The sequence below is a fragment of the Solea solea genome, chromosome 13 (genome assembly GCF_958295425.1).
Source record: "Solea solea chromosome 13, fSolSol10.1, whole genome shotgun sequence".
Lineage (NCBI taxonomy): Eukaryota > Metazoa > Chordata > Actinopteri > Pleuronectiformes > Soleidae > Solea > Solea solea.
The window spans coordinates 9,765,489-9,785,018 of record NC_081146.1 but is presented as its reverse complement, the minus strand read 5'-3'; the positions used below and the strand labels follow the sequence as shown (position 1 = coordinate 9,785,018).

The 19,530-nt window shown below is 41.1% G+C and overlaps 4 protein-coding genes across 12 annotated transcripts; 3 read left to right on the top strand and 1 right to left on the bottom strand.

Moving 5' to 3' along the window:
• The first annotated feature begins 401 nt into the window (after nt 1-401).
• gra (granulito) lies at nt 402-2,911 on the top strand. Of its 6 annotated transcripts, none has more exons than XM_058648524.1 (7): nt 402-473; nt 1,587-1,696; nt 1,816-1,874; nt 1,996-2,053; nt 2,140-2,260; nt 2,355-2,403; nt 2,617-2,911. In XM_058648524.1, exons 2-7 carry the CDS (start codon nt 1,615-1,617, stop codon nt 2,692-2,694), a joined length of 447 nt encoding a protein of 148 aa, XP_058504507.1. In that variant the 5' UTR covers nt 402-473; nt 1,587-1,614; the 3' UTR covers nt 2,695-2,911. The 6 variants fall into 6 exon arrangements, with proteins under 6 accessions (XP_058504507.1, XP_058504509.1, XP_058504508.1 ...); XM_058648526.1 differs by having other exon boundaries at nt 1,570-1,696; XM_058648525.1 differs by having other exon boundaries at nt 403-473; nt 1,524-1,696.
• A 1,174-nt stretch (nt 2,912-4,085) lies between these two features.
• upp1 (uridine phosphorylase 1) lies at nt 4,086-8,111 on the top strand. 4 transcript variants are annotated; one of them, XM_058648522.1, is made up of 8 exons: nt 4,086-4,235; nt 4,499-4,597; nt 5,470-5,581; nt 5,683-5,841; nt 5,946-6,060; nt 6,835-7,044; nt 7,130-7,276; nt 7,378-8,111. In XM_058648522.1, exons 2-8 carry the CDS (start codon nt 4,557-4,559, stop codon nt 7,527-7,529), a joined length of 936 nt encoding a protein of 311 aa, XP_058504505.1. In that variant the 5' UTR covers nt 4,086-4,235; nt 4,499-4,556; the 3' UTR covers nt 7,530-8,111. The 4 variants fall into 4 exon arrangements, with proteins under 4 accessions (XP_058504505.1, XP_058504503.1, XP_058504501.1 ...); XM_058648520.1 differs by lacking the exon at nt 4,086-4,235 and adding an exon at nt 4,287-4,331; XM_058648518.1 differs by lacking the exon at nt 4,086-4,235 and adding an exon at nt 4,308-4,411.
• Nucleotides 8,112-9,393: 1,282 nt separating this feature from the next.
• On the top strand, nt 9,394-13,235 carry stmn2a (stathmin 2a). Its single transcript, XM_058648523.1, has 5 exons — nt 9,394-9,572; nt 11,063-11,158; nt 11,315-11,487; nt 11,592-11,783; nt 11,875-13,235. The coding sequence occupies exons 1-5, from the start codon at nt 9,554-9,556 to the stop codon at nt 11,944-11,946; spliced, it is 552 nt and encodes a 183-aa protein (XP_058504506.1). The 5' UTR covers nt 9,394-9,553; the 3' UTR covers nt 11,947-13,235.
• Nucleotides 13,236-14,184: 949 nt separating this feature from the next.
• Nucleotides 14,185-16,182, bottom strand: LOC131471470 (hairy/enhancer-of-split related with YRPW motif protein 1-like). The gene is made up of 5 exons (XM_058648034.1): nt 16,016-16,182; nt 15,812-15,884; nt 15,637-15,720; nt 15,465-15,546; nt 14,185-15,353 (listed from the first exon to the last, which is right to left on the bottom strand). The coding sequence occupies exons 1-5, from the start codon at nt 16,099-16,101 to the stop codon at nt 14,737-14,739; spliced, it is 942 nt and encodes a 313-aa protein (XP_058504017.1). The 5' UTR covers nt 16,102-16,182; the 3' UTR covers nt 14,185-14,736.
• Between the last annotated feature and the right edge of the window lie 3,348 nt (nt 16,183-19,530).

The window sequence follows — 19,530 nt, the reverse complement described above, 5'->3', positions numbered from 1 at the left end:
TAATACTTATGATTTATGACATGTCAGAGAAAACTACAGCTACACTTTTTAGTGTAAAAACAGACATTTTATGTATTTATATATAATAGTGTCAGTGCATACAATTGCCAGTATATAAGTAAATAGTTCTCTGAAATTCCGCACACAACCTCTGCATCCTGTTAAAGATATAAGTAAAAGCATTTATCATCTTTTTAAATTTTAACAACAAAAATGGGCAATCACGTCGGCATTGATGTGTAGGCTAAGGTTGGTATAGGTACGTATTTATATTTATGATTCGTTGGGGGAAAATTAATAAATGACTGAAGTCTGATAAAATTTGGTTTATAGTTTCACCTACAGGAGTCAATGCTTTATTTTGAAGGGTGGGCACCGGAAGTGAAGAGCTGGAGTCATTTGGGAGAATTAACAGCGGTCAGGTGAGGTGAGCAGGCAGAAAACCACACTGCACAACTCTTGCAGATTTACAGGTATAATCAAAATACATCTTTTCATAGAGATAAATCACGACTACATCCCGTAATTTACTCGTCTAAGTAATTAGAGCATTGCTGCTCGCTCAGATTCTCATTGTTGAAACTTGTACATCAGCATGGAGTTGCACTTGTTGTCCGTTAACGTTAGCCGCTGGACTGTCAATGAGGTGGAACCATGTGCTAGTTTCACACAGTCCCGACCATTAGAGAGGCACTGAGCAATCGTTAACATTAAAAACGGGCGCTGTAATGGTCGCTGCTCACCGTTTAAACATGTTTGCCATGATAGACGTTACAGTAGCCTACAACATTTACTGCTCGGTACTATTTATGCGTTTTATGTCACCAATGTTCAATGTTTATTCTTTTTGCGTGATTTATACAAGTGAAACGTCAAGTTAGTCACATTAGCTGTTAATATATTCACTGTATAACGTCCCTAGCTACACTATTGTTATTTTTATGAACTCCACCTGAGAAATTACTGTAAAATAACGTAACCCACTGGCTAATTAAATCCATGCCATGGTTCTCAAACTGTAGTACCAGCTTTCTCTGGTGGTACTTGGAGGAAAAATCAGAAATACTGTTCATCTCTATGTGATCGTAGTGGAGCTGAGGGATTTTGACCAGAGTGCGTAGAAAATGAAACAAATAATAACCTGTTACTCCATTTTAATCTTATTGGGAATAAATTGGCCTCTTGTGAAAAGTCTGTAGTTGTCTTTGCTCAGCCTATTTATGCCACTATATTTTAACATTGGTGATAATGATGTTACTTTGAGAGCTAAAAAGTTGTATACCTGCTATCAATTGGCCAAATGATTTTAACCATGATGTCTAAGGCTGCAACAACTAATTAATGAGTCAACTTCAAAATAATATTATTAGTTATTTCTGAAATGTGACTATGTTCTGGTTTGTTGGCATCCCTGTGACGGTAAACTTTCATTCTGAGAATTAGGAAATTTGACATTTCTTCGCCAGTTTCTGACATTTCCTTCACCAAATGACCAAATGATTAATCAAAGAAATAATCAACAGATAAATCAATGATCAAATCAATCATTGGTTTCAACCCTATTGATAGTAAATAGTTGTTCCTAGACGTTTCTGCAAAAACGTTGAAATTAGAATGGAGGTATCAAGGAGAAGATCCCTTCAAAAGCACCTGGAACCTGCTCGACCCCTACGCCGCATCGTCCACATTGACTCTGGTAAGCAAATCACACTAGAGACAGTGGGAGAGTCGAAGGTTCCACCTTTTACTTTGCGCTCGCTGTGTTTATTAAAGTGAGTGGTATGCGCTCATGATAATGCATAAAATGTTCTTTAGAGCCCAAAATAGATGCTGCTACATGTGCACAAGCTCTGGAGGACCGCTGGATTCCTCAGGTGAGAATTCCCAACTGAAGACTAAATGTTGGGTTTGTCACACAACTTCTCTTTAATAATTAACAAACAAGCAAGTTATAGACAATTTTATTCTTATTTTTTATTTATTTGTTTGTGATAGACCAATATTGGTGTCGAGCAGTTCTTCAAGATTTTCAGCCTCCAAAAACCGAAAAAAGGTAAGAAGAAAAAGGTTTACTTCAAGCCAGAAGGTAATCGTTTAAAATGGAGCGATGATACTGTATTTTCTGAACTTTATATTCAGTGGGCAGACTATGCTACACAAGAGAATTTTTAGTTGGATTGGCGACTTGTCCTCAGGCCATGAAGAAGCCAGAATTCTTGCCGGAGCACCCTGTGGTCTTGACTTGGGCAGTAAGTTGGATGTAATGACCACATTTAATCTAGTCTCCTTACTGAATGGTCAGCATAGTTATGACTGTGCTATTTGGACTGGATTATGTTCTTTTGTATATACAGAGAGAGCCTGGGGACGACCTCATCATGTGAAGTGGAGAGGAGGACAAGAGTAAATATGAGTTTTATCTTTCACATTAACTCAAGTGTGTTTAACATATTTGTACTACTAGAAAGTAATACAGGCTAAACTAAAGCCAGATTACCATATATTTGATAGAGCTGCAACAAATAACCGATTACTCAATTAATTGACAACAACTTTGATAATCGCTCTTTGAATTTCCAGCTTCCAGTATCAATATTTGTTTTTCTCTGTTTTCAGACAAAGTGTTCCCCGCTGTCGCCACCACATGCAAAGAAGTTGTCAAGAGTGTCGTGGAAAAAAACGCACACAGCATGATCGGTGCGAGCCTGTCGAAACACTAAAGTGGATCGCAGTGACCAGGACGCCTGATTCCCATCTCCTCATAGCTACATGTTTTTTGGAAATGAACAGCTGCATCCCACTTGCAAAGATCACATATAATCTAAGAGATTAAAATAATAGCATACCCTTCTGAAGATTTGGCAGCTGTACTTGTAGATTTGTCTTATTGTATATAAAAATGTTACTGATGCACCTTTAGTTGTTTATTGTTTTGTAATGTAATCAAGTACACATACTGTACTATGTTACTGTACTTAAGTACAAAATTCACATATCTGTACTTCACACGCTGTGTCTTGTTTGTGAAGTGTCTAGCTCAAGGACACATAAAGAATGGCAGAGCCAGAAATTGAACGCATGACCTTCTAGTTCAGGGGTGTCAAACTCAATTGACCTGGGGGCCAATGAGCATCTACTCTGGTGAAGAGGGGGGCGGTCTAGAGAAAATAATTGGAAAAAAAACCCAACTATTTAGTAGTGGGTGGGCAATATAAGATGAACAAAAACAGAACATTTTGCAAATAATGACAAGGATAACTGTAATTAAAATAGCTTAAATATATGTTATTTAATGTTGAGTGTGATACATTTAATAAAGCAATGATTGCAACCGAATGTCTCATTACTATTATAAAAATATTGGTAGTAAATATATGTAGTCTTATGATCTGTCTATATTCCATCACCTCACTGGCAGCTGTGCCAAAGCACAGAGGCAGAGGGCCGCATGTAATCGATTGAGGGGCCACACGTGGCCCCCGGGCCGCCAATTTGACACCCCTGATCTAGTTGAAAGTCCACTGAGCTACCATGGCTCAATCCTAGCTCCTCACTTTTTAAATACTACATCTAAAACTTCAGTACATTTTATATCAGAAAATTACTTTTGATAATTAAGTGCAGTAAATGTCATATACCTTTACCGCCATATACTTTATACCGATTTTTACTTAAGTAATATTATAAAACAGTGACTTCAACTTCTACCAAAGTCATTTTCTGGTGAAATACTTGCACTTTTACTCAAGTATCTCTTTAAGGTACATTATACAAGGTTGGTTGTTTGGATAAGCCAGGATTTTTTACATTGCCTCTTTTATTTATTTATTTTCTTGTCTATTATCTACTCCCTTTGAGTTAGGTCTCTCTTAGTTTTTATGTTAAATTGAGAAATTGAATTTTATATATATATATATATATATACATATATATATATGTACATATATATATATATATATATATATATGAAGGGATGATTGGCAAACAGGAAGTTGTGGATTCCTCGGTGCGTGGAGAGTACATCCTGTGGGACAGTTTTTTTTTTCTTCCTTTTTTTTTCTTCTTATTCTTCTCCTGTGGGACAGTTGCGATGTTGCGACGTGCCTGGCGTGACGTCATTGTGGGCTGGGCTGACCTACCCGTTACGTTGTCGACACCGGATGTTCAGTTATGAGCGAGCAACCGTAGAGGGACGACACCGGCACTTGAAAGCCAGTAAAGGCAACACATCAAAGGTACATAATTCGCTTTTATTTAAAGCCACTTGTTGTTTGTATTGTGTGTGGTTTTTTTTAACGTAGTTGAATTATCGAGGTATTTACTCTCTCGCGGTGAGTTCGTGATGATGTCTGAATGACAGTGTGTGGAGAGGTCAATGTAAAATCAATGAATGTGAATTGGTTTAGACGAGGTCGAGTCCCTAAACACTTATTATGTTAACTACGTCGCGGTTTGTTGAAACGTTACGTGTTCTCACATTATTATTTCTCTCTTTCAGTTCGTCGTCACTCTTCTTTTTTTTCTCCGGTCTCAAGTGAAAACGTCAGTTTAAGAAAATGGATTCGTCAGAAAACAAGCAAAACGAATCGAGCAGCAGGTGAGAAGATGCACTTTGATCTCAAATTCACACGCTTTTCCTCGGGTTATGTTCACTGAAATGAGGAAATAGTGACAGGACCATTATTCTCCTGATTGTCATCACGTCTGTTGGAGTTTTTTCTCTCTCTTCTCATAAATGATTACACTTTATATCCATTACATTACGTTATGTTCTATCCGGGTTGGGTTTCTGGCAAAGAGCAAATAAATGAATTATTCATTTCAATGTGACAAAGTCAATAATCGTAAAATGTCAGTCCAGGATTATTACATTTCTCACAATAAAAGTGTTCAAACATTTACAACAACTTGAACATCATGACATAATTCATTCAGGGCTACTCATTTTATTTTATAGATAGATAGATACCCTGCATACCTTGGTTGTGGTGTGAGGTTATTTGATTCTTTCTATTTGTTTCTATTGTCTATTTTCAAACAAGTCTGACCACTTCTCCTGTGGCATTTTCACCCTGAAATAATGTCTGGCTCCAAAACATCTAGTGCATTCTCTGACCTGGCAAGACTGTCTTCAGGGATGCGGAAGTGGCTTGTTGAGCCTTAATCTGACTCATTTCTGATTCACCACACACACACACACACACAAGCTGTGTAAGTCATTGGCAGTGAACCATTGGACAGTTGTGCAATTAACAGACAGAGAGACATTCCTTGAATTAATAGATGGTGAAATATATGCTCTTTGTTGTCTCTAACTGGGACACAGGTGGACAGACACACACACAGACATTCCGTAGATTGATAAGAGAGATCCCGCATTTTATATTTAGATCAGATAGAACCCCAATTACAGTCTAAAAATCTTAGTAGAAATAACCCTGTGGTTTTTTTTTCCCTCCCAAATTCAAGTTCGGTTTATGTCCATAACCCTCACCTGGCTGAAATGAAAGAGGACATCCTCTACCACTTAAGTCTTGCAACAGAAACTCATGACCTACCAGCTATGTTTGGTGATGTTAAGGTAATGTTTTTTTTATGACTATTTAAAACAAAAAATGTGCATGCATAATCGTCTTTATTAGCAAACCAATAATTAGTGTGTGTTTGTGTCTTTTCTCTTAGTTTGTGTGTACTGGGGGCAGTGCCTGGAGAATGAAAAAATTCACTGAATTCATTGCTGCTGAGCTGGGTATGGAGGACCCCAAATCTGACTACCCAAACATCTGTGCTGGCACAGACCGCTATGCCATGTACAAAGTTGGCCCTGTACTCTGTGTCAGTGTATGTATAACTTCTGTTGCAAACGAATGCTTTACTACTAACGCAAACAAAATAAAAAAAAGAATGGCCTTTAATGAAATATCTGTATGTGCTATATTTTTCAGCATGGAATGGGTATTCCATCGATTGCCATTATGTTGCATGAGCTGATAAAGCTCCTCCATCACGCACGCTGCACTGATGTTACAATTATACGCATTGGGACATCAGGTGGAATAGGTAAGTTTATTATTGAGTTTCCTAACCAAGACGTACAGTAGGGATGAGATGGTCAGTGTGTTCATAAAGCCCATTCAGACCTGCTGTTAATGTCCTGGAGTGATCCAATTACCAGTAGACCTTGCTCCGTACAGGCTAGAAACCACCCTCTGCCTCCTGAATGTATCTTCAGGTCTGATCATAAAGACCACACTCGGAGGTGGTTTCTGAGAATGATGAATACAATCTGTCCTAAGGATGCATTAGACCTCCTCCTCCTCCTCCTCAGCTGACATCCTCTGACTCGCTGCAGTTAAACAGCGTTTTTACACTTTTCAACACCCATATGTTAATTTATTTGTATGCACAGCCACAATCTTAGCACTGATCAACATATTTTTTTATTTAGATTTTTTTTAATGGTTAAAATCCTATTTCACATTACAGCAGCTGGAGCAATGCCGCGATTGACTCCTGATTCTTTTTTATCTCCTTCTACCTGCCAGTCACACAGAATCAGACGCACACACCTACCTGCTATTAGCTGTTATTTGTTCAGTTTTCTGAATGAATACAGTTTTGATATATACCAATCATTACATCTTTACTATACTATAAATCAGTAGTAGCTGTCCTCTGCTTTTTTTTACATGACTAAAGTTATGACTAGGTTAAGATTAAATATCTTAACAAGATCAGTCCAGTATCTCATATGAACATACATGAAAAATCTTTCTTGCTTTACTTTTCGTCTATAGACATTGCTTTCTCTCACTTGTCATGCTTGGTTGTCAGGGCTTGAACCAGGCACCATCGTTGTTACCAAACAATCCCTGGACGGCATGTTCCAGCCCAAGTTTGAGCAGGTGATCCTGGGGAAGACTGTGGTGCGCAATGTTGATCTGGACCAAGGTTTGGCCGAGGAGCTGTTGAAGTGCAGCAAAGAACTGAACCAGTTTGAGACTGTGATAGGAAACACCATGTGTACACTGGATTTCTATGAAGGTACAAGACAAGTTTGTCTCGCACTAATGTCTTAATCTCGTTGCTGAGACATACAGAGTGGTTTAAAGTGTGATGTGCATCACAGGACAAGCCCGTTTGGATGGTGCTTTCTGCTCCTACACTGAGAAGGATAAACAGGACTTCCTCCATAAAGCCAAAGAAGCAGGAGTCTGCAACATTGAAATGGAGTCATCAGTTTTTGCTGCTATGTGTAATCTGAGTGGTCTGCGTGGTAAGAAACATACAGGATCAATACGAAATCTTCGCTATCTTTGAAACAGAATTGTGTCCTCACACGTGGCTCCGTTTCTGACACGACTGTATTGTGTGCAGGGGCTGTGGTGTGTGTGACGTTACTGGATCGGCTGAAGGGGGATCAGTTGAGCTGCCCTCACGATGTTCTTCAAGGTTACCAACTACGTCCTCAGATACTGGTTGGCCACTACATCAAACAGCAGCTGAAGGCCACAGCTCTGAAAGTATAAAACTAAGAGCAACATTCATTTCACTGGTACACAGCAAGCGTACATCTGAATCCAGGAGGCTTTTCCTTACACTGAACACATGCTGCATTTCACTTACTGAGCTTTAATCACTCCTGGGTATATGCACTCCAGCTCATCAGTAGCCAAACCTTTTAATGTGTCTTATCACTGTGTTTTGATATTTTGCGCAGCCTTGTGCTGTAGTTACGCATATTGATGTCAACTGTCCCATATTCAGGTTCACTTTGTCTTTTTTCTTATGAATTATTTAACTAAAATTTAAATGCAATATAGAACCCGTCAGGCTGACACTGTTTTCTATTATGTATAAAGTTCTTTTTCCTGTAAAACTTGAACCAGAATCATCTTATGTGAAATGTGTCTTATTTAAATAGTGATTGAAAATGATTACTGTAGATAAAGTAGTATTGTAATATGCGCATAACATAATATATGTATATTTATATATATATATATATGTGTGTGTATATTTACATATTTATATATACATATGTATTTAAGGATTACACCTCTTTGTTGTTTCTAGAGGTTTCGTTCAGAAAAATAAAGCCTTGTACAGTCTGCACTGTTTATGTTCTGAATTTATGTTAAAGCAGGGCAGCTTCACATTGTCCCTGTGGTCATCCTGCTGTAATCTCTTGCTGCATGATGCACTCTGACATGAATGATGCTGTCTCAGACTTTTGTTGCATGTTTGATGCAGGAGGGTTTTTGGAGTATGATCAATATAAATTATGATGAGGAATGTCATGAATGCGATTGATCAATTCATCAAATCCCTCAAAAATGAATGTCCTGTGTTTAAATCAGCCAATTATGTGAACCCTGATCTCTCTGTTATGTAATGAAATTCTATTTGTGCAATGCCAAATCACAACATACATTACCTCAAGGCACTGTATATAAGGCAGACAACAGGAAGAAATCTCTGACAGAACTAGACTTAAAAATGTGCGGCCATCTGCCTCGACCGGTTGGAGTGAAAGGCAAAATGGGGGACAGAGGAGAGATGGGGGACAGAAAGGGAAAGAGGGAGACGAGGTAGAGACAGAAGAAAGAGACCAGGAGCAGATATTTAATGGTTTTATCAAGTTATAGGTTTACACAGGACGGTCAGTGTTCTGATCTGGAATTGCGTCACCTGGTCAGGGCTAGTGATGTAATGTTATTTAAGCGATGCCATGCTGAGTGCATGTCACAATCAAACTAAAAGCTGTCCAACAAACATTTGTGTGCGTGACTTTTTCAGTTTATTAGGATGCAATGAAAAAAGGATGCAACATAATTTATGACAAACATCCATCTTCTACCACTCTATCCTCCACATGAGGGCCACATATAGAGACAAACAACCATCCAGTCTCACGCTCACACCTATGGTCAATTTAGAGTGTCCAATTTACCTAATCCCCATATTGCATTTTTTTTGGACTGTGGAAGGAACCCGGAGAAAACCCAAGGCCCTAGTTCCGACCAGGTCACAAACCCACGTCTTCAAGCTTCTTTGTTTTCTTTTCTATGTATTCTTTGTTCCGTTCATCCCCAGAACAAATAATTTAGGTTAGGTTTTAGACATTTGGTAAATGGTAAATGTATATTGGGCCTGTGTCAGGTCCACCTGCAATACCTTCAGAGCCCACCAGTGTTCCGCGACCCACACTCTGGGAATCACTAAGCATAATCTGTGATCAAATTTATATTGAACGCATATTTACATGTATCGTGTCTGGAGAATGTTATCACTTGTAGTCAAATCGTGAGCAAGTGGACGCTGAACGCTGAGTGTGCGCGCCACAGGACAGAGGAGGGTCTGGCTTGTGTGCGCGCTCCCGTGCGCGGCGTGCCGTGCCCACAATCTCCCCGTCTGTCATCCGATCCTCCTGCTTCCCCGGTCTGCTCTGCTCTGCTCTGTTCTGCTCGCTGACTCCGTGCCTTAAACAGCATCACCGTTCCTTCACCTGAGAAAAGCTAAACAGCAGTCGCTGCGGACAAATACATCAGCCATGGCCAAAACAGCAACCGGTAAGAATGTTCACATCATGTCTTGGAGAAAGTGATGCATGTAAGGATGGAGGAATGAATGGGTGGATGGATGGATGGAGTGATAGACGCATCCTTGAAATATTCGGCCCTGTATGTTCCATCACCTGGTGCTCGTGCGTCTCTTATGGCACCAGTGAGATTTTCTTCGACCCCTTTGTATGATTAAAACAAACTGGGTTTGATTCTGTCGCTTTGATACGTCTGTGTCCATCATGGGCCCATTGTCTCAGCACTGTGTTAACATGAGTGTGGGCTTTCTCCGTCATGACCAGCTCATTTAACTGCCTCCTTTATTATCACCATCTATGCCATTTCATTAAATCTGGGTCTTATGTTGCGAAATAGTGCGTGGAGAGACGATATAAACTGGCACTCGAGTGGCTTTTTCCTTGCAGCGCTGCACCTGCTCTCTGTGCTACAACATGCAGCATAATGCAGACGGACCCCACCCAAGATGCTGGGCTGCCGACCATTTAGTAGCAAAGCTGAGAGAGCTTTAACATTCACACTTTGGGGTTGTTTTTTTTTCTCCTCCTCACTAAAATCAAACTCCCAAGTGCTTATGTACACACCTGGGTGTCTCATTTGTTTATTTACTTCATTTATTTACCTCTGTGGCTTTTATTTCTTCCATGGCAAGAATGGATCAGACCAGTGCTGCCATTTATTCTGTTAAAACAGACTCACGGTGACATGAAAAGTCCACACAAATTGGTTTAATAGTAAACTCACTGAACCTTATAGACAATATATTGCATTAGTCATTCCCTCTGATGGACCATGATTATTATTATTATTGTAGGCCAGCGCTGCTGCATATATATCTAAATCATTCATGCTACAATTGCTACTGTTTTGTCTTTTTTTATTTTAAATACAACATTATGGCAAACATGTCGTGGAGCAGACAGGTGCATGGTGGGGTGGGAGGCAGGCCAGCCCTGCAGCACAGGGGCCGATTCACACACCGGCCTTTGCAGCAGAAGGCTGGACACTATGTTGTCCCCTCAGGTGGGCACTTTGTCAGCTCCAGACACACCATAGATAAAGTGGCACAATTTGAGATTAAAAACAGCCCAAGAAACTGGTAAAAAAAAAAACATAGCAACCAAAGGTCAAGTGAATCGATCAGTTGCCCCTAATGGCAGCAACAGTAGACCGACACGACAGATACGAGTGCTTCTACTGGATGTGACCACAACACGGTCAACAGCTGAGTCAACAGGAAATTGAATGTCTTGACACACATCTTTCTCCAGTGCAATAGGATGACACAACATCCAGTAAAGTAACAGTAGTGCTTGTGTGGTTTTAGGTTGATAACCTTTACACAACATAATCCAATGAATTACTCAGCAACTCTGACTGAGACTGACTGGTGTATTCAGCCATTTGCTGCCCTATTTTGTAATATCTTCATTTAGAAATATGTCATGTATATTTATTGACTGTGTTTATGTTCTCCGCAGCATACAAAGAGAAGATGAAGGAGTTGTCTGTCCTCTCCCTCATCTGCTCCTGCTTCTACCCAGAGTCCCGCAACAAGCTCATGTGTGAATTTGAAGGTATGGATCAGCTCACACATTGATTTTCTTGTCAATGAGAGTGTAGCTTCATGGTAAATACAGATGGGAGCCATAATGACTCGTTACTGGGCTGATACTTGTTATCATTTGACATTGATTTTGCACATGTCATCGTCATAATTGTCTATTTTGCAGACATGGAGGTGAAGCCCATAAACAAGCGGGCCTCGGGTCAGGCCTTTGAGGTGATTCTCAAGCCTATTTCACCAGTGTCAGATGTTGCCCACAACCTCCCCTCACCCCCAAAGAGAGACATCTCTTTGGAGGACATCGAGAAAAAACTGGAGGCTGCTGAAGAGCGGAGGAAGGTGAGTGTTTGTTTTGCGTGATACAACAAAATCCCAAAAACATGAAAGCGCTCAAAACAGACAAGTTGCTTCATTTATTTTGGCTTTTGCTTTGCAATTTTTAGTACCAAGAAGCCCAAGTCCTGAGGGCTTTGGCAGAAAAGCGAGACCATGAGAGGGACGTGCTGCTAAAGGCCATGGAGGAGAACAGCAACTTCAGCAAGATGGCTGAGGAGAAGCTCCAGACCAAGATGGAGCAGATCAAGGAGAATCGTGAAGCCCTTATGGCAGCCATGATTGAGCGTCTACAGGAAAAGGTGAAAATGCAGAATCATTGTTACATGTATGATGTGTCACTAGGTAACTGCACACTGTCCTGATGGCTAATTAAATGTTTGTGATGTTCAGGAGAGACACGCAGCTGAGGTGCGCAAGAACAAAGAGCTCAGGGACGAGCTGAGTGAAGAGCTGGCAGTGTAGGCTTCAAAAAGAGTTCTGACTTCCATGATCCATCTGTGTCTCTTCATCCAGTCTTGTCCACTTCCTCGCTCCTGCCCCTCACCTTCCACAAAACAGACACCCAACCCTGGAGACTGTGAGGTCCAAGGACCTCACCGCCGCATCGCAACACACCATCAGTACTCACTACTGTCAGTATTATCAGTGCATTGGATGGATTTGTTTTAGAGAAATTGCAAGAAAATTGCTTTTGTTTTGTAAATACATGTTTTCTATCTATCTATCTATCTATCTATCTATCTATCTATCTATCTATCTATCTATCTATCTATCTATCTATCTATCTGAGAAGTACATACAAACACTGTACTGTACTGCACTGTATCATTTCCAATATTCTGTTTGTCATTGGTTAATGTTTCAGTTCTTGACATTCTCTTGTGAAAGCCGTCGGTGTTGTGAGTTGGCTGTCGACTGACGTGTACGGTTGTTGTTTTTTGAGGATGTCACGATGATAAAGATGACGTTTCTGTGTTTCTGTGAAGAATGACAGTCGGTGTGTACCTAGGCCACACACTCTTCAAGGTATCAAACATAATCCCATCCCTATCTTCCTCACACACACACACACACACGCACACACACACACACCTTCCCATTCTCAACACGCACGCTTGGAACGTAACAGTACGCCAAAACCCACAGAGCGACACGTGTCCATATTCTCTGGAATGAGCTTGGACCTGAGAGGTGCTTTGTTGTTATTGAGAATGTCTTTGCCCAATGGGAGCAACTGTTTGTACACTTGCAAATTCCCACTTATGCTGACAACGCCACTTCTTAATGAATCCTTCCTCAGTTGAGTCAGAAGCTCCGTTAAATACACAGTATTTTGGGATTAATTTCTTGAATGTTATGGCACCATACTGGTACTATGTATACACAGTATCTTGGACCTTGATATTGGTAATGAGAACTTGGCGTGAGGTCGTCTGTGTGGGTGTATGTGAATGCGAAACTTACCATGAGGCATCATTAGCATCTGCTCTCTTTAGGGGATTAGACAGAGAATAGATGCAGGATGCTTCACCTTCAGCACACTGAACTAGTCTCTTTTTAATATACAGTACCACTGATATCTGCCTGCACCCTCTGCTGCTTGTGTTTCTCCTTCGTATATTTCTCTGTGAAAGCTTTGCTGAATAAAGGTTTGGGGTTGTGTGAACATGGCATGCACCATCTAATACTTTTCTGTGCTACAAGAGGAGGGGGAAATGTAAACTGCCAAATAAAAGAACCAGTTATATACACATCCTGTGAATCGCAGTCTTCACCTATAGTTGGTTTTTCATTCGTGTTAGTCTCGTGATAATTATTTCAAATTCTGTAGGGATAGTCAAGTAATGTACATATAGTATAATTAAAAAAACAAACACCGGTAGCGGTAGTTGGACATATGATTTTCGTCCAGCAGGTGGCAGTGTTATATTTACTTGTACCTCTGCCACAATAACTGCATTGGAGACCAAAGCTGTTGAAAATAGGGCACAATAGTTTACTAAATTACAAATGCAATGATGGAAAAAATAATAATAACAATAAATGCATAGTGTAAACATATTATGCAAAAACAATTTAAATGTATTTGTCAGAATCTTGAGAGTTTTAAAATGTAAGCACACACACACACACACACACAGTGCTGTCCCTCCAGGAAGCCTGAGGTGCTCTATGGGCATTAAAACCGTAATTGTTACAGCAGTGAACCCATAAAAAATGATATGTGTCACCAAAGTTGGAGCTGAATCAACACGTCAGTGCCACACAGTGATTTACTGGTTCAGCTGCATGTGTGTTGTTGTTACTTTTTAACCGGCACTCTCCTCCTGTGTCCCCATCCTGTTCACACTATTGTCTCCGTTTCAGACCAACCCAAACTGGTGAGGTCAGGGCAACATTGTAAAGGATTTCCTCTGGCTCTTAATGATTTCCTGGGTATTCATGAGGGCAACAATACTCTCGGGTTCGGTTACTCACCTGGCACGGAGTAAAGGAATTTCCTTTCAGTTAATAAACGAGACCTTATGATCTGATGATTAACTTTGACCAAAAATGCACCTGCAGTTGATAAATATGGTATAAAGCGTTTGCTGGCCAGATGATGCATGACTTCAGAAAAAGGTAGCCTCCTTTCAAACAGCACATAGAAAGAAAAGAGTTTAAGGAGCACATGAAAAGAATTTAAACTTTTTTTTTTTTTTGATACCTTTAAATTTATTGGTCCAAAACATTACAAATAGATACAAGAAGGGGTGTTTTCCCATTCTCAAGTAGTTAGTTTGCCCACAAAGGCACATACAGTATGCATATTCATTTCCACAAGCTCTCACGTCGCCAGAGAAGCAGTCTGAATTAAGTAAATCTACATTGTGTTAAATACAGACGTCTGTGCTTAGCAAATGTAGAAGTTTCACGATCAGGTCGACACAATCCTATCCTGCCTATAGATTTGTGCTTACAGTACATCTATGTATGGCCCATACATTACGTCATCACATCAATCCTCAGCCTGCAGACAGTGCATATGAACTACATTAGTTATCAAATAAACTAAGAACAAAAATCATTTATAATTCAGTTTCTCGATCAGGAACAGTGACATACTGAGAGGACAGTACATCCTCGTCCACCTATTCTTTATACTTAATAAAATAGAATCACTTTTCTTAGTTTCATAACCATAAAAACAGATGACAGAAGTCTGTCACGGGGGGCACAGCTCAGCTGTCACCTTCAGTCCAGTTGTTAGCTTCAGAAGGCCCCAATCTCCGTGCCCCAAGGCCTGTAAGGCTTTGACATAGTGGAGGAGGGGCTCAAAGTGTTGAGGGCAGCCGCAGAGACAAGAGGGAAAGTACTGAAGGAGAGGGGGAAGGCCGAGAGCGAGGAGAGGGACGAGGGCAGATGTGGCGAAAGCTTGGATGTTGGCACGGGCAAAGTGAGGGGCAGCGAGCTGTTGGGAGAAACCCTGAGGGTCTCTGTGGGGGACAAAACACTGAGTCTGAGTGTCCCAGACGCCTCAGTGGAGGATGAGGGGGATGTAGAGGAAGAAGGGGAGGAGGACGAGGAGGAGGGTGGGCTACTGTTGCTCCTGGGTGCAGGTGTCCTGCCCGCGGGGTGTTGTAGGAGGAGGGGGTGGGGTAGTTGGGTAGGGGCAGTTCCGTAGACAGAGCCCCAGGCCAAGTGTTCCAGTCCCGAGTGCACTTCCCTCTGAGAAGCGCAGTTGCTGAGGTGGGACACCAAACGTACACGAAGGGGGTCTGAACTGTCCCGACCCTCGATGATGCTCAGGTATCGTGCCGTCTCTGCCAGACACTCCCTGAAGCCCAGGCTGCGATAATCCTTAGCGAGAGCATGAGCCTCAAAGTAACCTGTCAGGGATGAGTCATACTGTTAGAAAAGTGTGAAGCGATATCATGGATTTTTAGGGAGTTATGAATGAATACACGGTCTTTGTGAAGGGCACATATGGGGCTGCTTACCTTTGCCACCAGACGCATGGAGCATTTTCAAATGGTCCACTGTCATCTGTAATATTTCGGCCTTTTCCAGTTTAGCTGATCCCTGAAAATGAAAAAAAAAGAGGTTACTTTTGATGAAATGAGAAGGTGACAAAGTGACAAAGTCCATCATCTGAGCAAATGTCCCACTCACCTGTTTCTCAAAGGCACTTGGCACCAATCGCCTCAGTTCTGAAAGACTGTTGTTGATTCGGTCACGTCTCCGTTTCTCAATAATCTGCTCGGGGCGGGGGGAGAAAGGCATTTAGGTCACAGATGAAAGAAAGAACGATGACATCAATCAGTGTGAGGTAATGATGTTTCCTTACCCCTCTGCGCCTCTTTCTGGCCTGAACTTGGGTGGTTGTGGGGGGTGACATGGGGCTGTGAGAATCAATAAGTCTGAAAGGCACAATTCATTATAAATTCATTTTGTCCAGACACAAAACGCAGATTTAGTAAGTTGTGTGCAACATGTCCACCTCAGAATAAGATATAATAATTATGAAAAATAAATAAACAAACAAGCATACCCATTTTCGTCACCACTGTCTTTCTCCACCTCAACGCTGTCGTCCAGGTCGCTGTCTGAAGAGCTGTAGTTGTGGCTTCTCTTCATCTTGCTCTCCTTCAGTCCTCGGTGCTGCACTGAAAGCAGAATCAAATATGCTGCTGCTACTGCTGCTGCTGCTGGGATTATTTTCACACTGCTCATGGGGGGGCGGGATCACCAGAGTGATGTGGGAGGGGCCTGATACTCCTTTCAGCCTGTTAAAATTGAGCTGGCATCTGAGTGACTTGTGCTTTGAGAGTGTTAAAGGTCCAGTGTGTGACATTTATTTAAATTAAATATACTACACTTAAGTATGTTTTAAAGGTCAATAATAGTTTTACAAAAAATGTTTTATAAACAAACTTTTTATATGTATATTAGGCAAGGGCTTTGCTTTACAGAGGCTGCCATCTTGTACTTTCTTCCTCATTCAGCTTTTGTCAGAGAGTGTGTTTTTGTATTTCAAGGGCAGAGCTTGATGAGAGAGAAGACAGAAGTGGGTGGGATGTGTTGAGCCGTGTTTCCATCACTTCAATTTGGTACAGTACGGTACGGTTTGGAATAGTAAAGCCCTGGGTCAGGCTTGTGTTTCGACTGAGAACAGTCTCCACAAGACATGGAGCTTTGTTTGAGAATAGACTATTATCAGGCGTTGAAGAAACACCGGTCGCAGGGGAGTTCTGTCGCCCAAACGACTGACTGTTGTGAGTGGAGGCGATGTATCACCACCTGTACAGTACCATTATTCTGGTATCGCAAGGGAAGGGTACTGAAATGGAACGGATACATTGTTTGATGGCTGTTTGGAAATGGATTTGAAGAAGATTTCAACAAATAACATTAAAAAAGTGTTCCAGAAACAATGACACTTAGCTGGTCATCTTCCCTGAGACAGCTGAGGTGGTTTCTGGACTCCTCCCGGCTTCGAGTCCCTATCGTTTGACGGCTGAGACCCAAGTCTATGGGCAACAGACCCCATAATAGCAGCAGCTCTCTTCTTCTGTGGTGTTGTGGAGGACACATGGCCTATTAGCAGAGTGTGTTGTTCATTGTCTGCTGTTCGCTGTGTGGTTCCACAACAGCGCTGATCAGCTCGGAGGCCCAGTATCACTCAGGCAGTGTTGCCAGGTTCTCCTAGGAAACACCTCCAGTCTGCCAACTGACTGGCACAAAGAGACCTTCCCAGGGAATCATTCATCCACAGTGAACCACACTCTGATGTGTAGTGGGAAAGAGAGGCAGAAATATTTTTAGATGCTTGAACTACGTGCAGCATTTAGGATGAATGTTTTCCCCTTTGAGCTACATTAAACTAAAAACAATGACCCACACTGTGAAAGCAGGAAAACATAGGTCTGGATGAGGAGAGAGGGTGGTCTGCAGGAGGTGTGATAGTTCTGACCCCACTAATGTATCGGTGTCATAGGGCAAACTATATAAAACACAGGAACTTTCAATGTTTATGTTCCACTCTGTAACCAATCCCCTCAGGCTTTTTGAAAAAAAAAAAGAAAAAGTATACATACGGGAGAAAGACACATGAATTGCATACATTGATACTGGTTTACATGTAAGCCCAATGTAAATGTTTTAATAAGGTGATGATCTTGAAAAGCACACTTCATTCTCAGCGATATTGTGTTCTATTATTTTATACAAGCAGATTTAGTCGTTCCATTTCATTTGTTGTATTAACTAACAAAACCTTTGACAGAGGTTGAAAGTACGATATATATTTTCATTTCTTCTTTACATGTCCACTCACATTACAATTATTATACTCATGACGTGGAAAGTAATGAATTACATTTACTTGCGTTACTGTAATTGAGTAAGTTTTTTAAGTATTTTGTTAGAACTTTAATTTGTAAAGGTTTTGTCTTTAATTTAAAACAGCTAATGTGTTACGAAAGTAACTTTGACTTTTTTTAACTTTAACTTGAGTACATTTGTAGACCAGTACTTTTACTTGTACTTTTACTTGTTTTACTTGAGTAGAATATTGCAGTACTCTTTCCACCTCTGATAATCACTCATTGTTGTGAAGATTACAATCTTTCATACGAAACATGAAATAAAAATACCACCAAGGTTGACCTTAATCATTTTGCATCATCAAAATACTATATTATATTATTATTACAACATCAATTACCTAGTAATTTAACAATCCGTATATCACAAGAGCCCATTCTGCATTGTGACTACTTTCCTGCTCTATATTCTGCTTTATATTTGGTTCCCAATGCAAATGTGTATTTGACTCAACTTTTACTAATGTTTTTCCCTGAGTATAGACTATGAATACTTCCACCACTGGCATCATATTTTATATGATTTGAAAAGCAAAATACTTAACATACTCCACCACTGTTTATATCAAAACAGCACTCTTTTCTGTTCTGCTCGTGATGCAAGGTCTGGGAAACAACAGCCCTTGAGACTGGGTTAATTCCTGCACTGAGCGTTGAGTCTAACATGTCTGCTAAGGCCATCAGTGGGAGCGTGACCCCCCCCCCCCCCCCGAACCCCCAATATGGTTCTTTCATTCCAGTACCTTGTAGAGAAGCAGCTGTTTCTCTGCTCTGTCCATCAGGTCAGTTGTTAACTCATAGACAAGTGTGGACGAGAGTTTGATTCCAGGGAGCAACTGCAGGCCAACATGCTGTTCCCAGAATGTCAGAGGGGCTTCAGTGGTGACAGATACAATGAGCAAGCGTCAGTCATGATGCAGGATGCAGTGAGTGTGGCTGAGTATTAACACACTATCACTATACACAGAGCCCTCCACCTACCCTCGCTGTAAGCACGCCCTTTTGCTAAAAATCATCTTCCATTTCATGCATTTCTACACCCTTGCTTGATCGATTTATAGACCTTACCGTGTGCATAAATCAGCGCTAGAGGCCTACATACAGGATTTTACGGATTTTGCAGATCCGTGCAAACCCTCCCTTTGCTCTTCACCCAGACTATGGCCTTTCCATGACTCTCTGCTGAGTGGCAGCTCGAGTATATTTGGGATCACTTCAGCGGTGTTTATAATACCATTATGGTAATAGGACCCTACAGTGCCACCAGGTTTTTACAGAACAGGCCAGTTCATGTGGTCTCCATTATGGAGACACAATCCACCCTCCTCTCACCTGACTGTCAAGGTCTTTCACATTAGTGCTGACATTCCTTGGGCCCATTAAACCTAATTCTGATTCTTCTTTTAAAAACCTTGACTTGTCACCTGTGGCATCGCAGTGTTTTTTCAACCCTCACCCCAGTTTACCTACGACGAATGTAGGGTATACGCTCTATACATTTCCCTGCTCTCTTTAAATGTGTTTGATTTGTCCGATATTTCTGTACATCATCTTTATATTTAATTACCTCAGCCGCATGCCAAACTGCCTGTTGACCCTGGGCCTAACTTGGCACCGATTTGAAGGAACTGCTCTCCTACCAGTGCCAGGAAGCTAAGAGGTATAAGCAAGCATTTGTTTG